Source organism: Anser anser (genome assembly GCF_964211835.1).
Source record: "Anser anser genome assembly, chromosome: 9".
NCBI classification, from domain to species: domain Eukaryota; kingdom Metazoa; phylum Chordata; class Aves; order Anseriformes; family Anatidae; genus Anser; species Anser anser.
The window spans coordinates 24,761,084-24,776,494 of NC_139729.1; the positions used below are offsets into that span (position 1 = coordinate 24,761,084).

At 43.2% G+C, this 15,411-nt stretch overlaps 1 protein-coding gene across 8 annotated transcripts in view; it reads right to left on the reverse strand.

Annotated features, from left to right (window-relative positions):
* LOC310904186 (uncharacterized protein) overlaps positions 1 to 15,411 on the reverse strand; it is a 227,403-nt gene that overhangs the window by 190,226 nt on the left and 21,766 nt on the right. For 2 of the 8 annotated variants that reach the window (XR_014588108.1, XM_083848537.1), the window contains exon 1: positions 6,942 to 8,445. Coding sequence is in view for 6 of the 8 variants with exons in the window: in XM_083848537.1 (XP_083704663.1) it covers positions 6,942 to 7,654 (713 nt within the window). In the remaining 2 variants the exon portion in view is untranslated. Of the gene's footprint in view, positions 1 to 6,941; positions 8,455 to 12,028; positions 12,155 to 15,411 lie in introns of those variants that run through there. The other 6 variants (XR_014588109.1, XM_083848541.1, XM_083848539.1 and 3 more) reach the window with 6 other exon arrangements.

The following is a 15,411-nucleotide window of genomic DNA, read 5'->3' on the forward strand; positions in this document are numbered from 1 at the left end:
CCCAAGATAAAATAATGTATTTTTGTTAGCAAGAGATGTAGAAGATAAACATGCGCATCCAGATCATTTAACTATGATTGCTAGGTCACTTTTTTACATCTTAAATCAAGGAGTTATTTTATTTATTTTAAATAGTCACATACCCCCAGCAACATCCAATTGCATAGTTTCTGCTACTGGCTGGCTTCTGCAGGACCAGGTAAGGCATCCAGTAAAGCACAGACCCACAGGAGATGGCAAGTGTAGTTTCCTTACTTTAACATACAACTCTGATAACCTCCAGATATTCGTCTCCATTCACGTTCAGGGAAGTCATGCACATTGCCTGTGAATACTGTATCCAGAATACCAGATTATGTCAACATGACTACTCTGGCAGAGGGTTTATTGTAAAAAGATCACTGCTGAAGTAGCAAAATACTTGCCAAGAGTACTTGTTATTAGCCGCTTCTTAAATCCAGGATGTTCTTTATTGTTGGCTTTAGTATTGTTAGATGCCTTCTGCATACCTCCACCTATTTCTACACCGCTGTTATTTTTAATAAGTGACTTGGAAGAACAGCACCCAGGAGAGCCAGCACCACTGCCGGTGACCAGACCCACCGAGCCTTGCACAGCGCTGACAAAACCCTTCTAGCATGCAGATTGCCTTACAGCCAGCCTAAGGACCACTGCCCCAGGAGCCAGCTCTAGCACAATTAGATAAACACGTGGGATCTCAGGTATAAGGAGGCTACAAAACAGTTTGCATGGACTCATCATTAGACAAAAGCAACTAATTGTCCAATAGTCAGACAAAACTGAAGGTTAAAGAAATGGGAAGCTATAAGAGGAAGGCAAAAAGTAGCAGTAATCACTTCTAGATGAAATTTCACTTTAAATGTACCCAGGCTCAATTATCATTCCACTGCAGAAGAGCGAATAATAACAGTAACCCCAGTAAGTCTGCCAGGTACACACACTTGAATTTCCCTTGGCAAGAGAGCACAGGAGGATCTGACGCTAAAACATTAAAATGAAAACCTCTGAAAAATATCGTACCACTTGAGTCAGAAGGAGAAAAAGATCATTTTTGTTTACAGTGAGCACTGCATTGCTTGACAGTGAAACTAATGAGAAGTTCGTGAAATCCTCTGTTTCACTTTGGCAACCATTATCTAGGACTTGCTCATCTCTCTTCTAGTAGATGTCAGATTTTAAACAGCTTGTAGCCAAAACCTCTTTTCTTCAAAGCTGACTTTTGAAGTAACATGTAATATATGCAAGAAAAAAAATATTGGCATGTAAGAACTTAAGTGTTAAAACATTCCAAGTATTTACACCCCTATAAATCCTCAGGTTGATACCACTGCTGTAAGATGCCTATTTATATATATAATTTTTAAGCATCAAGCAATTTTGGTAGATCTAAGTATTTTATGAATTCTAGCCACAAAAGCTATGGTGACATATCTTCAATATTGAATTAATTAATGCAGGTAAAAACACGGTATGGACATAGCATTGTCTGCTGAACAAAAGTGTGCATGGTGTTTGCTATGACTTACTAATGGAAGATGGTATTGTGTTTCTGCTAAAGAATCCAAGAAGTGAGCTTTGGCACTCTGACTTAAATAACTTTCCTCTTTTCACATACGTGGGATCAAATATTCATCCACGGGTCAAAGGCACTGAAAGAAATACAGCCGAATGTACAGCTCAGCTTGTATAACCGCTGTATCTGGAAGCACGCACCTTTTCAAGCAAAAGGCAGAAACCTCCAGTTCACCTCCAGAACAATTAATGACTAGTTTTAAACCAAGCCCAGCATGGAATCCGATGCACAATACAGACTACATATGTTCCATACACAATTTTTAAATGCTTTGGTTCAGCAATAATGAAAGGAAATTTCTTTCTCCTCAGAAGTAAATTAAAAGCAATAGATTTTAGAGAGAACGCAAGCAATAACAGGTTTGAATTTCAGAAGGAGGAAATCTATTAACTGCGTTCAAAGAGAGAAGGTGTTTAATTGGTGAATAACAGGAGTTTGCAATATGGTCTGTTAACTCTGAGAGCCAAAGCATCGTTTCCAACGAAGGAGGTTCTGCTGAGGAGTTGTCCAAAGACCAGGTTTTACACTACCATAACGAATACGTGCATCAGTAACTGAACTAGCTCAACATTTCAGAATGCAGCACGATTAAATCTGAAGAGAAGCTGACAAGGTCTCTCCTCTCAGGGTGCATTTTCGAACAGCAACTTAAACCTAAATCCCATTGAAAGTGAGTGGGAACAGTGGTTTATCTGCCTTAACCTTGCTGTTTTAAGGCTTGCATAGTATATCAGCTGTTGTGATTATGGGTGGCTAACTTCTAAGTCTCCTGTAGGTACATTATGTGATGTATCTGTTATGAGAACAGACATTAATAAAGCCCAAAATAATTTACAGTCAATCAGATCAGTTTCATCTTTGAAAAATACAGCAACTTCAGGCTATCAGGTTTTATGACCACGTCTTTTCATTGCTTTATGGCTATTTCAGAGTTTAGGAGGAAGTCTTGATCACATTTTTCTCCTGAAGGATAAAAAAACTTGTTATAAATCAGGAAAAGATCTACAGCAGGATGATACTCGTTCACTATCTTTAAGTCTCTTGCCAACAGATATACTGGGGGACCAAGAAAAGAGCCCTTTACCATCTGTTAAAAGACTAAACTCTAAGTTAGTTTTCCTCTAGGAACTCTTTTGAAACAGAAGCTTTAAATGCAAACTCCTGAGAGACACGGTTCTGTGTTATTAGGTTGACCAGCATGAGCTCTATCTGGTGGCAACATACTGTAGTGCAGAAGCTAGTGGCAGTATGTTTATTTTTTGTTCAGCACGATGTTCATATTCACAGAGATGAGAAATACCTCAGCCTTTAATATTAATTTGCTTTCCTAACAACAGCTACTGGATACTGACGAGGGATAGCACTGAGAAAATAAAACAAAAAAAGCCTTTCATGACTTTGACCCCAAAGCATTTAAACTTACAGCTTACTAGGATCATGTTATCCAAGTCTCCAGGGACGGAGCTATCTAGTGTTAATGAGAACTGAGCGTTTACTGCAGCCTTATGGATTCTGGGCAGGCAGGACTGGCAAGAAGTATGTGCAATTTCTACTGAAGAAAAATTTAAGTAGAAGTCAGTAGTGCAATTTAGAATTTGGCAATGCCTGCGAGTTGCCTCCATCACTTCAGCCAAGGTCTAAAGAGAGTTGATAAGAAAGACTTAACATGTGAGCTACAGATTCAAATACCCTGCAGTGACAAGTCATCTCCTCGTTTTCACTGGAAAACCCACAATCTTTTTCGTGCATCGAGGTCTGTGAGCACACAGTGCTCCATTCACACAGTCAGGAGATCCTACATTACTCATTTCAGTTCCCACACCCAAACATACATCAAGCCCTTATTTGTGTTCCTAGACTTAAAAACTTTACTCACACCTGCAAGCTGGCATCGCTGGAGGTGAAAATACAGTGTATTGGTTAAACTGCCAGTACACGGGGACAACTTCTCACCAAGAAGTGATTATACAACCTACTTTTCACATCATTTGAGAAGTATCATGACAAAAATCCAGGCTCCAGGATTAAGATATATCACCATATACTTCACAGAAAGTTTTTTATGACTTCGTTACAGCTGAGCAAGCTGTGTGCCACTTTAAGTGCTAGAACTCAATGCAGAAAGAATCAAAATCCAGAAGCACCTCGTCACGTGGAATTGCTTTGTTTGCCAGTAGTTTATTGTGAAACAAATTCCAGTCCTCAAAAAAGTGGACTTCCCCTTTTTAATCATACCTACTTGCTTGAAAGAATCAAATATTATTTGCTTTAAAACAGCGTCCATAACCACATGCTAGCAGTGAAGCAGGGTGCAGCAGCAGTCCTGTACCTTTATAACCCGATCAGTGTTGCAGTCAGAGGACCAAGTTTACCTGACTGTTGCAGCTGTAGACGCAAACCTGAATTGTAGAGTTTTCTTTGGGGAATATGATTTATCTGGAGGAATGTTTGTAAGCCTGTAAGCCTACAGTGCCCCATGGGGTTGAGGAAGCTGGACAGCTGTTACTAAGCCAGAAATACCGCTCTAAATCCAGGTGTTCTGTGGGATGCAACCAAATTTACTTGCTTATGGATGGAGTGAAAATATGCAGCTGCAATAAGCGAGCAGTCAAAAAACAAACAAAATGGCTTTAATGAAAATTTGTGAGTGGAGCCTCTAAGACCAAATCAGCCCCCTCAGATGTCATCCTGGGCCTGCAAAGCCACAGAGAGAGTCCCTGGGCTTGATGTGGAAGGGGACAACGTCAGCCTCATGACTTTTGCTAGCAGCCCCCACTCATGTTCTTTGGGAACAGACGAAGCCATTCATTGAGTCGTGCCCCAGCCCCTGTTAAGAAAGATCACTTTTAGTGCACAGTCCTGCCTCTTGGTCTGTCCTGTACAGGTAACGATGAGCAGGCACCCGTACTTCTAGAATTATGGAATACTTCTCTAGAGCAGGATTTTCCTCTTCTGACAGCAACTCAAGCCTTCTGCTCCTAGTTCCCATTTCTGCCCTGTCCCACAACCCCCAGCTTTCTGTGCAGCAAACTCAGTGTTGAACAGATGCACATCATACTTAAGATGTCATTATATCCCTAATTTTAAACCATTGAGCTTACTGCAGCAGAATGAGCTGCTCAAGATAAACTTTACGATGAGAAATGGTTAATTCCTCATTTCGAGGCCTAAATAGCTTGCTTTTCAGTGAAAACTGTATTTGTGCTCTGGTTGCTCCACTGTTCTCCAAAGTTCTAATACAAGATCATCAAGGGCTAATTGTCTGGAAACATGGTTGATGGAAATAGCTAGTCATCCTATAATCTGTTCTACATTAAATCTCCTCAGGGGGCTTTGAAGCAGAATACCAACATCCACACAGATCCTTTGCATTTTTAGCTGGGAGCAAACACTCGAGTTAGCAGCAGAACAAAAACAATTATGAGGAATATCTTGTATATCCTCAGCCGCACAAGACCCCAATCAAAACAACAGCAAATGCTAAAGAAGAAAGCACCCAGCGTGACGCGTGCCATGGGATATATTTGTTGTTCTTATCCCATTGGCTGCAGATGACCAACATCAAAAGACCAAAACTGAATTAATAGAAGAGGTGATTAGTGACAAGTCTCCTTTTGGACATTTCTGCTTCCAATCAAAGCTGGAGGCTTACTCCTCTGGGGTAATGGCTTCTTGGGCTTCTGCTTGCACCAAAGACACTGAACAGGGTAAAGGGAGAGGGGAGGAATAGTTGTACTTGCCCTAGCTCAACAAAAGCAATGCAAATTATAGTAATTTCACAAATATCCCATGTGGGAAAAGCACCCAAGGCTTGCCATGGGTATCGGGGGTGGGTTTTGTCCCAGTCATCGTCCCCCCCCAAGCCTGCAGCTGGCTGACAGAGCCCTGCTGCCCCCAGTGACTCGGGCACAATGGCAACATTCATATGTGGTGCCATTTCCAGAAGGGAATGTTTCTGGTCTTCTTTCCACGACACTAACCTTAAAAAGGTAAAAGCAAGAAAAAAATCGTGTGGAGGCAACTCACAACTAACACCACCTCCAGCTCGAGAAGTGCTGGATCACAGGTATTACTGACACGTTAAATGCAAACAGATTAATGTAGGTCAGTGGTATGCTTCCTCATAGTAGAGTAATTGCTTATAAAAAGAAAAAGAAGCAAGCCTGAAAGAAAAACAAAACACTTCATGAAGAAAAATGCTTTTGCAGAAAGTGAACTTGACTTCTCCAAGCAGTGTGATGCTAGAGCAGTACCCATCCAGCAAAATGGAGTAATATTTACTAGAAATGCATTTAAGGTGGTTTTTGAGGACTCGCATGGTATTTCATAGGAAACCAACGTGAGACAGATTTCACTTTTGGGAAGAAATAACTAACTGTGAACCAAATGGTAAGCGCGTGAATTCTGGAAGAGTAGGATGAAGTTGAATTAAGCCCCCAAAAAGGATGAACAAAGAGGTTAGGAATTGAGGTGCGCATATATCTCCAAAGTCTGTTGTTAGATTGCTTTCTTTGGATGGCGGTGAGGGTAGCATTTGTTATTTCTTAACACTAGCCAGGAGCTCTGCAGAGAAAGAAGCGCCCAATGCACAGCGTGCAACAGTTTCCAGAAATTCCATTTTCAGTTACAATGAGCAAAAACTTCGACTAAGGTTTTGTGCACGTTTTCAGCTACTCCTGGTTAGAATTTGACCAGAAAAAGCCCTCTTGATAAAAAACGTTACCTTACACTTGCAACAAAAGACGTTTATTGTGCCGGTCAGAGAACACCCCCGGAAAGTTCCCGGCTCGCCGCCCGCCGGGCTCCGGTGCGGGTCCGGCTCCTTTGTGCCGGCAGCCGCCGGCGGGTGCTTTCTGCTGCGCCCACCTCTGCCTGCTCGCGGTCCCTGCCCTACATCGCTCCTGGCTGACCCCACGTCTCACTTCCCCGCTGTCTCTGCTGCTTTCCCCCGCAGGTAGAGCCCAGCGAAACGCCTCGGGGGCGCGGAGCGGCAGCTCCGCCAGCAGCCTTGCTAACACGGGGAGGCAGAACCAGCCCCAGGGATGCTGATGCCCACACACCGGGAGCCCATTTCAGACCCTAGATCAAAGTCCAGCCAGCACCCCCGCTTCCCCTCCGGGGCTGAAGACCCCACGAGACCCCCCCCCCCCGCCCCAAAACAACTCCCCGACCCCAAAAACCTGCACGTAGGGGCGACGCGGGGCACCCCCGGGCAAACTTTGCGAGCCGCGGCCAGCACCGGGATGCTGGCAGCGGGGTGGGGGGACCGTCAGTACGGCACCACCAGAGACAAAGGAGCCCCAGCGAGGACCCCACACCCCGACCCCGCAGCCCAGACCCCACTCACATGCCCCGCTGCAGCCGCGGCTCCTCCGCTCCCCGCGCCCGGGGGGCCAGCGCCCAGCAGAGGCTGAGGGAGAGGCAGAGGGAGGCCGGCCCCGCTCCCATGGCCGAGGGAGGGAAGGGGAGGATGGAAGGAGGCAGAGCACGGCTCGGCAGCACCCTCAGCAGCCGCCCCCAGCCCTCCAAATCATTTAAAGCGGCTGCCGCGCACGCCACTGGCTGGGCGGCCCCGGCCCGGCCCCCGGCCCGCCCCTGGCGGGGCCCCCTCGGCGGCCGTGGGGGGCCGGGGGGCCTCGGAGCCCCCCTCGGCGGCTGTGGGAGGCCTCGGGGCCCCTCTCGGGTCCCCCTGGGCTGGGGGTTCCCGGCCCCGCTCCCCCAGCCCCGCCTCACCTTTGGGGTCGCTCTGCTTCGCCCCCCGCCAAGGGGCTTTATCCCCCCCCCGACCCCACTCGTGCCGGGGGAGATGCCGAGGGGTTTGTGCTCAGGGATGAAGCGTGGAGTTAGGTGCGGTGGTGGTTTTGGGGAGGTTACCGGCTCTTGGAGGATGGCTGACCACCCCGCTCCAGGGTGGCGAGGGGTTCGGGCCCTGCTGCGAGAGCCACGTCCTGGCTTCTCCTTTTTTCCTCGGGTCCTTCTTTGTTCTGCGTGCGTGACGCCCACTGCAATTGCATCTGGGCGCTTCAAAGAGGAAACAGCAAAAATAAACGCATTTAACATCGTGCAGGAGGGATAGCAGCGCTGCTGCCCTGGGTTAGTGATGGCAGGACTGTGGGGCTGGGAGCTGAGGAGTGGTTCCTTAAACCCCAGCTCTGGGCTACCCTACAGACCACCGGTCCTCACGATCCCTCCAGACCTTCCCTGCTGTCAGGAGGCAACTCCTTCCCTTCGCCAGGGTGAGGAGGGACACCAACTGACCTGGAAAGGGAACTGTGCACAGCAGCAAATAAAAGACGGGAGAAAACACACCTTCAGCATTTTATGACCTTAGACAGAAGTCAGGGTCCATTGCACCACGGTTTGCATCTCCCTGCAGGGCCGTGACTAACCGAGCGCTGGGCTGTGAGCGCGCGGGTGGGCCCCGAGCCAGCTGATGCTGAAGGGACCGAGATTTCCTTGCACCCCAGCGGAAGGGGCTTGGTCTCGAGTTGCTCCAAATTAGCTCCTAGAAGGATTTGTGACAGAGAGAAAGAACCGCATGGGTACTCTGAAGTCCTCACGGGGTAGGGGTCAACCTCGGTTTCACAGTGCATTAATTTGTCTTCCTTTCAGTCCTGTAACAAGATCCAGCAGTTTCTACTTTATGCATACTTTATAAGCACAGTTCCCTGTATGGTTTTTATTTTCCAAGGCCTTTCCTAAAGTAGGTAAACATTTACCAGTCATAACAAGAAAACTGTTCTTATATTGTTCATTGCTTTGAAGCTTGCAGTGGCACGATCTCCCTGAGATTGTATTACTGATTTCTTTTTCATGGTAAAGAAAACATATAGCCCTTATCTGACCCTAGAGCAGATTAATTGTACCCTGAAATTTCCATTGAATGGCTAAGCTCTTCTTGCATCTGGAGTAGTTTTAACTCTGCAGGACCCTGTGTTGAGCTAATCTCATTACCTCCTGCAGAGCACATAGTTTTCTAATCATTTTATTTCTTAAACCCCAGAAAATCTTTCTTCATAAAATAATAGACTTTCATTATGTCAAGGCTGAGTGTTAATTACGCCCTGAGTTGTCATCCCAACCTGGACTACTTTCAGGATCACATCATCGCAAAATAGCAAAGGATCTTATTGCCCAGATATTTTTTTCCAGGAGAGCTAAATTAGTCTTTCAAAAATACTTTTTTTTTTTCTCCATCTTACAGAACTCAACAATAAACCACTAAAAATGATTTAATATTTCAGATCTGCATGAGATCATTACAAATTATGCACAATATTTACTACACCCAGTCATTAAGAATAATGGAACAGCAGCATGCAAATTGGGAGATGCTGAAGTGCAGAGTTCTCAGCATCTTACACGGTGAAGGCCACTTAATGGATGAAACCTTCGCCTGGGGGGCACGTAGCGAAATACAGCCGCAGTTGGATCCTGAGGACGGAGCAGTTTAACATCTCCTTGTAATCTGCACAGAAAGCCTTGCAGGCCACGCGTTAGGAGCTATGGCACTGACATCCTCCTGAACTGAAATGTAAACCCAGTTTGTTCAATGTGCCCTTCTTCAAATATTATATAATGTTTTATCCTCAGCTGTGTTTTAATTGAGAACATCCTGCAAGGCTGTTGACTTTAATGGGACGATTCACATGAGTAAGAGTTGCAGGGAACCAGCATTTGTGAAAGCGGTTTCAAAGGCCTACTGGAATAATTGATCTGACTGTGCCCAAGTCAGTTAAATCTTCAGACCTGACACAGACAATACGGAGGTAAAAGCAGACTCATTTATTCTAGTTCTTACAGTGGTAGCAGCAGGAAATGTCAGGAACAAAATGGCAGTGGATACAGCATTAGTGACTCCTTTATATTACACGTCCCTGCCGTGACCAACCAGACACGGTTACTGTCATGAAACTTATTTGCCATACAATTGCGTATCTTTGATCTTGATACCTACAAACTGTATCATGCCCACCACCAAACTGAGCACTGAACATGTTGACAAAAGAGTTCTCTTCCTGCCTGGTGAAAGGAATAAATTAAATCCCATCTTGCTCTGCTAAACCAGCTTTTGAACTGAGCAGCTAAAGTGTCGATTCCCCTTGGTGACTTTGTGCAGGTGAGCTATAATCTAAGCCAATTGCACAGAATACAGACTGTCAGAAAAAGAACACCTCGTGCCCTCCGTGTAGTACTGACGGACTTTCTGCAGGATGGAAAATACGTAGTTTGCATTGTTCTCCTCTTTGATTGACCAGAAAATTCTTACCGTTTCCAGAGCGATCCTTTGCTATGCACTACCAAACTCAGCATATTGTTTACAACACCACTGAGATCACAAATTCTGTAGAGAAGTTGGCATCTCTCGTGAAGTCTCATACTATCCTCTTCATTTTAAAGCATATTTCCCTCCCCATGAACAGTCATTGATGATTTTGTCTTCCCACAACATGTTGTGAAAGTTGCTGTGTGTCTCCACATATGAATGAGCATGTCTACAACTGAGTCAGTGACACACCACCCGTCCCCATTTTCATTTTTCTGTCTAATTCTCAGTATCTCCAAGTCTTTTTAAATCGTAGCTAGTTAGAGGATTTAACATTCCCTTCTGATAGAAAGAAATTCTCGTGCAGAGATTGTAATTAGAAAGGCTGCGCTGTGTTCTGTTATTAGCAGGAATTGTGATTTTTGGAGTGGTGGGTTAATTGCTAATAACCATATGCAATGCTTCTCTCAAGATGTTTCCCATTACAGTAATTAACTTAGCAGCTGGGGTAACAGACATTTACCATTTGTCTTCACAGTATCCCTGATTTAGGAATGTTCCAAAAACCTCTTTGGATTTGGTTTGTTCAATTCCAGGCACAAGATGAAAAAGAGGGATGCTGAGAAAGGAAGATTTGGGAAGGAACAAGTTGCAGGGATTCTATCCATTTTCAGATGTAAACTCCCCATCAGTGTATCCTCAGGACTTCTGAAGTTTTGTACGATAGTCTTAGCCTGGGACTGTCATCTTCATTGTGCCAACTGGATAGAAAGCATGGCAGAGCAGCACAAAAAAGAACGCTTTTAAAAATATTTTTTTTTACTGTGTTACTCAAAATAATCTGATTAATCTTTAGCTTTCTTGAGGATTTATTAATCAAAAAGTGCCAAATGTATTACTGCTTACTCATACCCTTAACCTCAGAATCCCTATGATTTATGATTTTTTTTTTCTTTATATTTCATAGTCAACTGGACAGATATAAATATTTTTAGGTAATTACTTCCTTTCTATGTTGTCTCATTGGAGTTCCTTCCCCCACAAAAAGCAGTAAGAGCCAGGCTAGAATTACAGTAATAGTTTTAAGTATATGGCTACCCTGAAATTTAAGAAGAAAATAAAGGTGGCCTACAAAGCCAGACCACATGACAGAGCAATTGCAGTTTTGTTGATTTAATTAAACAACAGAATATATTGAAAGGATTAATTTTGCGTACAAGAGAATTTTAAAGACCTTTAGAAACATGATGCTAGATTTAGTCCTCTTTAAAGTTTGTTCTGGCCACACAGAGTAAGTTCTGTACAATACTGTATTAAAGAAGGTTCGCTGATACCCTTAAAGATGAAAAGCGGCGTACTAAGGTAACTGGAAGCTTTCTCTGTTGCAATGAATTGGCGTTGCTCCATCGCAATGAAGGGGAGGAACGCTAATTTACAGTAACTGAGGATCTAGCCCGCATTGTTAATCATAATTATGGACTGACTTCAGGAGGTACATTTTCCAAAGCAGTTGGGTAAGACAAGAAAATTAAGTTCAAATTATTTTCTTCGACAGGAAGTAAAAGTAATACATAAATAAATACTTGGTGTTGCACTAGGTTTTAAAAACATATAATAGCTTTCTGGCACCGCATCATTCCCTGATATTTTTCCCTACAGCACATAATAGTAAGTTTCTGATAATAGTGCTCACAGACAGTTTTGATTATAACCACTTGTCAGGGAACGGATAACTCAGAAAATAACACTGTATTCAACTGTTAAAAATGCTGCTTGAAATACATTAATACCGTGATAATTTCTGCTAATAGAAGCCTCCAAACCCCATCCATTAGCTCTGAATCGAAATTCCTGCTTCATTTCTATCTTTCTGAGCATTTCTGCCCCCTGACCCCTCTTCCATTACTTGGTAGCAACACAGCCATTCACAGCCATTAGCTGCGACAAAGGCCGAGCCTGCACAAAGCCTGATGACAAACTCGACGTGTGCTTGAGCAAACCTGGCCAGGGCTGGGGACCGGAACCCTGGCGGTGGCTCTGCTTGCCGTGGGCATCGCTTCGCAAGCTCCAGAACAGGGGATGATGAGAAGCAAGGCCTATGAGGTTCAATAAATGTGGTTTCAATAACAAGGTTTGCCTGGTCTGTGAATTTGTAGTCATCATCCTACCTGTTCCCATCTCTTCCAGTCCATCCATCAATGGCCAGCAGCTCTCCTCTCCCGCTTGCCCCGTGTAACAGAACTGCATTCTCTCGCTGATGTTTGGGATTCATGCATAGGAGAGGGCAGGAAGGGCTAGAAGGGAGGAAAAAGCAGAACAGCCTGAACAATTTGACCTCAAAGCAATCTTTCTAAAAGTGAGGGGAAAAATTGTTTCTTTTTGACAGAACAAGTAGAAATCTATTGATATTCAAGTCAGGAATATATTTCTGTAGGGAGCTATTACATCTGATTGAGAAAATAAAATGTAACCCACATTCACAATTACTTACATAAAGGCTGCTGATCTCATTCCTTAGCTTTCCACTTTAGCATTAGTTAACCAAAACCCTAGCAAGAACACGCTATTGACAATATAATCCTAAAGTATGTTTTATGTTGGTAGGCAGTAACAACTGGGAGTGCTTTTATCTATTTCTGGATTTGGGATAATGACACTCCAATGAGTGGCTAATCCAGTGTACTTATGCACATTCAAATTAAAATCACACATTTGGGGGACTTGTATCTTTTCCAGCCTACCCAGGTGAGAGCCAGATGTAACTGAAACTCAGTAGAGCTATTCCAGCCTCATCCCAACACAAAGAAAAGAATGAGGCTTTAGAAACCCCAGAGCAATGCAGTGTTTTGCAGAGCAGTGAAAATATAGCAAAATATTTTCTAGGAGGGAGGATTTTTAAAAAAATTTTAACAGTTCTTTTCTGAATGAATTGCTTCTGGCCACCCTATTACCCACCTGAAAATTTTCAAACAGCTGAGCAAGCAACTCATTCCAACGTTGAGCAGAGTGCCTGCATGCTCGTGTGTTCCCAGAAATCAAATTTGGGGTCTTCGTGCTAGGAGTGTTTAAAAGCCTGCCGAGCTGGGAAGTACAGGGGGTGCTCGGAGGCTTACCTAACCAACCACAGGTAGACAACACAATCTGATTTGCAAATATTCTTGATCTACCCAGCGGGTAGCAGATTTCAAAGAGTTATTCTCTAAGAAAATTGAAAAAAATAAATGCAAAAACAAAAATATTAAAATGTGTGATAAAAGAGGTCTATTTGACCTAATGAATTATTCAGTTAGTTCATAGCAGAGTTCTGTGAGTGTCAGGACTGTACTGGGACCGTAAGGGATGAACACAACCACACAAACCAGGCAATAATAACACTCCAGCAACTGCTGTGTGCAAAACTGCAGCCTTAACTAGCACTAATACTTCAAGCGCTCTAATTTATCCTCTGGGGGAGGCAGCCCCCTCAAAATTTGGTTTTTAGATGTTGAAACTAGTAACTTTAATCTACATCACCAAAACTGCAGTTGCAAAATATATCAAAGAAAAAAGTGCTCAGAAGTAGAATTCTCCTCAGGGTTTCCCCTTCCCCTTGGAATTGCTCATGTACTTCAGATGTAGCTCCTTGGAAAGCTTGTCTTTTCCTCTTTGTCTAGTACAGTGCTAAGCCTATCACTGGTACTTAAAATACTAAAAATTCAAAGAAATAAATGTTCTGTTTGTTTGCTTCCAATTAGGAGCTAAGGAAATCCCAGGAACACACCTGCACATAATTTGTCACAGAAGAACCGAAACTCAATAGCGTGTTTCTGCGTACACCTTTCCTCTCTGTTTGCTGACGCAACCAGCTCACACCTCATTCTCAGAAAGACATTAGAGCATTACTTTACTGTTTTTCCCTCTAAATTACCTGCCTGGCTACTGTCACCATCGATCTCTTAAATCCTTGACGGAGTAATCAACCACACAGCTAATTAACGCAGGGGCTTGGAGGGAAAGAAGGAGGGAAGGATGAAATGAAAGAGGAGAGCTTTTTCCTTATTCTTCCTGGTTTTATTGCCTTTGAACAGTGCTTTATCCATAGCATAAAGGAGAATTGTCTGTGCCCTTTTTCTTCTGAGGGATGGTTCACCTACTACAAAAGTATTTATCAACCAGTAATAAAATGTGGGAGAATTTCAGGAGAATGATGAAACCTGAATGCAAAATCTAAGGAGAACATCAAATATTCAATTTTTAATGCTTACAAACTACAGTGTTTTGAATGAGCACCAGCTGCAGGAGCTGACCCATATTTTCAGAAGTATTTAGAACTTACTGTATTTTAAAATTCAGATAACTTCTTCATATTTTGATAGTGATTTTTTTCTCCCCTTCCCTCCTCCTACTCCCCCTTGCCTTCTCAGACAAAAATGACCCGTGTGACCTACAAACCCAGAATGTATCGAGATTTGTTTTTAACCAAATGGCTGAACTTAAATATTAAATTAATATTCTTATTCTTAAACAGCACTACTCAGTTGACTTTAGTCTGAGACTAAGATGTGAGGAAAAGGAATCCCTCATGCTAGAATGCATATTCCAAAAATACAGATCAGCATTCACGATTTGAAACAAAATTTAAAGAAAAACATGTTTTTTCCCTAATGGTGCTAAAGTACTTTGCTTCAGATCCTTCCCTCCCTAACTCCTAAATCCGAGAAGATGATGCCTGCACACTGCAGTTAGTGTTGGGATATTTTCCGTACTTCCCTGGCCAACGTTAGGCACCAATTTCTCTTAAAAATGAATGAACTGTTAAGAAAGTTAGCAATAGATTGATTCTGTTTTCTTAATCATGGATACGCGAAAAGCATAGAGGAGTCTCTTCTTTGTGATAACTCTTCTACATAAAAAGGCTTTCATTTCCTTTATTCTCAAGGAATCCTAAGTATCCTGGAACAGCTCTTTTAATACATTGAGCTAACCTAGTATTGCCGTGCACATCTATATAGGAATTTACATATTGCAGGGCAGGATTTTAACATTCTCGTCTACAGGGAGTTGATGAACTGAAAATGTTTAATAAGTTTTCTTTTGAAAGTCTTATGGGAGACAGATATTAGCATCAGCACTATTTGTTGCTAAATGCAAATAAAATCATTCTGAGCACGGGAATTGCGCTGACCGTGCTTCATGAAACAGCAAGCACAGGACTGCAGCAAGAAAGTGGCAATTAAATATTTCACACATGCCTGCATGTCTGTTTATCTACAGCTTAACGGGTTGTGCCGTGATCATATCCAACAACAACAAAATGGTGTTGGAATGGAATTCCCAGCTAATAATTCTGGGCCTATTATTAACTTGTGGAGAAATCCGCGTTGCTACAAAGACTTACAGAAAAAGTGCTTGAGAAGAATATGTAAGGGTCACGGACACAGTCTTCTCTCCAACAAAATCAGCATTAACCGGATTAAGTACTGCAAATCAAGTATCAAGAAAATAATAAATCGAGCATCTAGATATACACAGGACAAAGGCAATGTCATCGATAATAGGATTTTTAGACTGA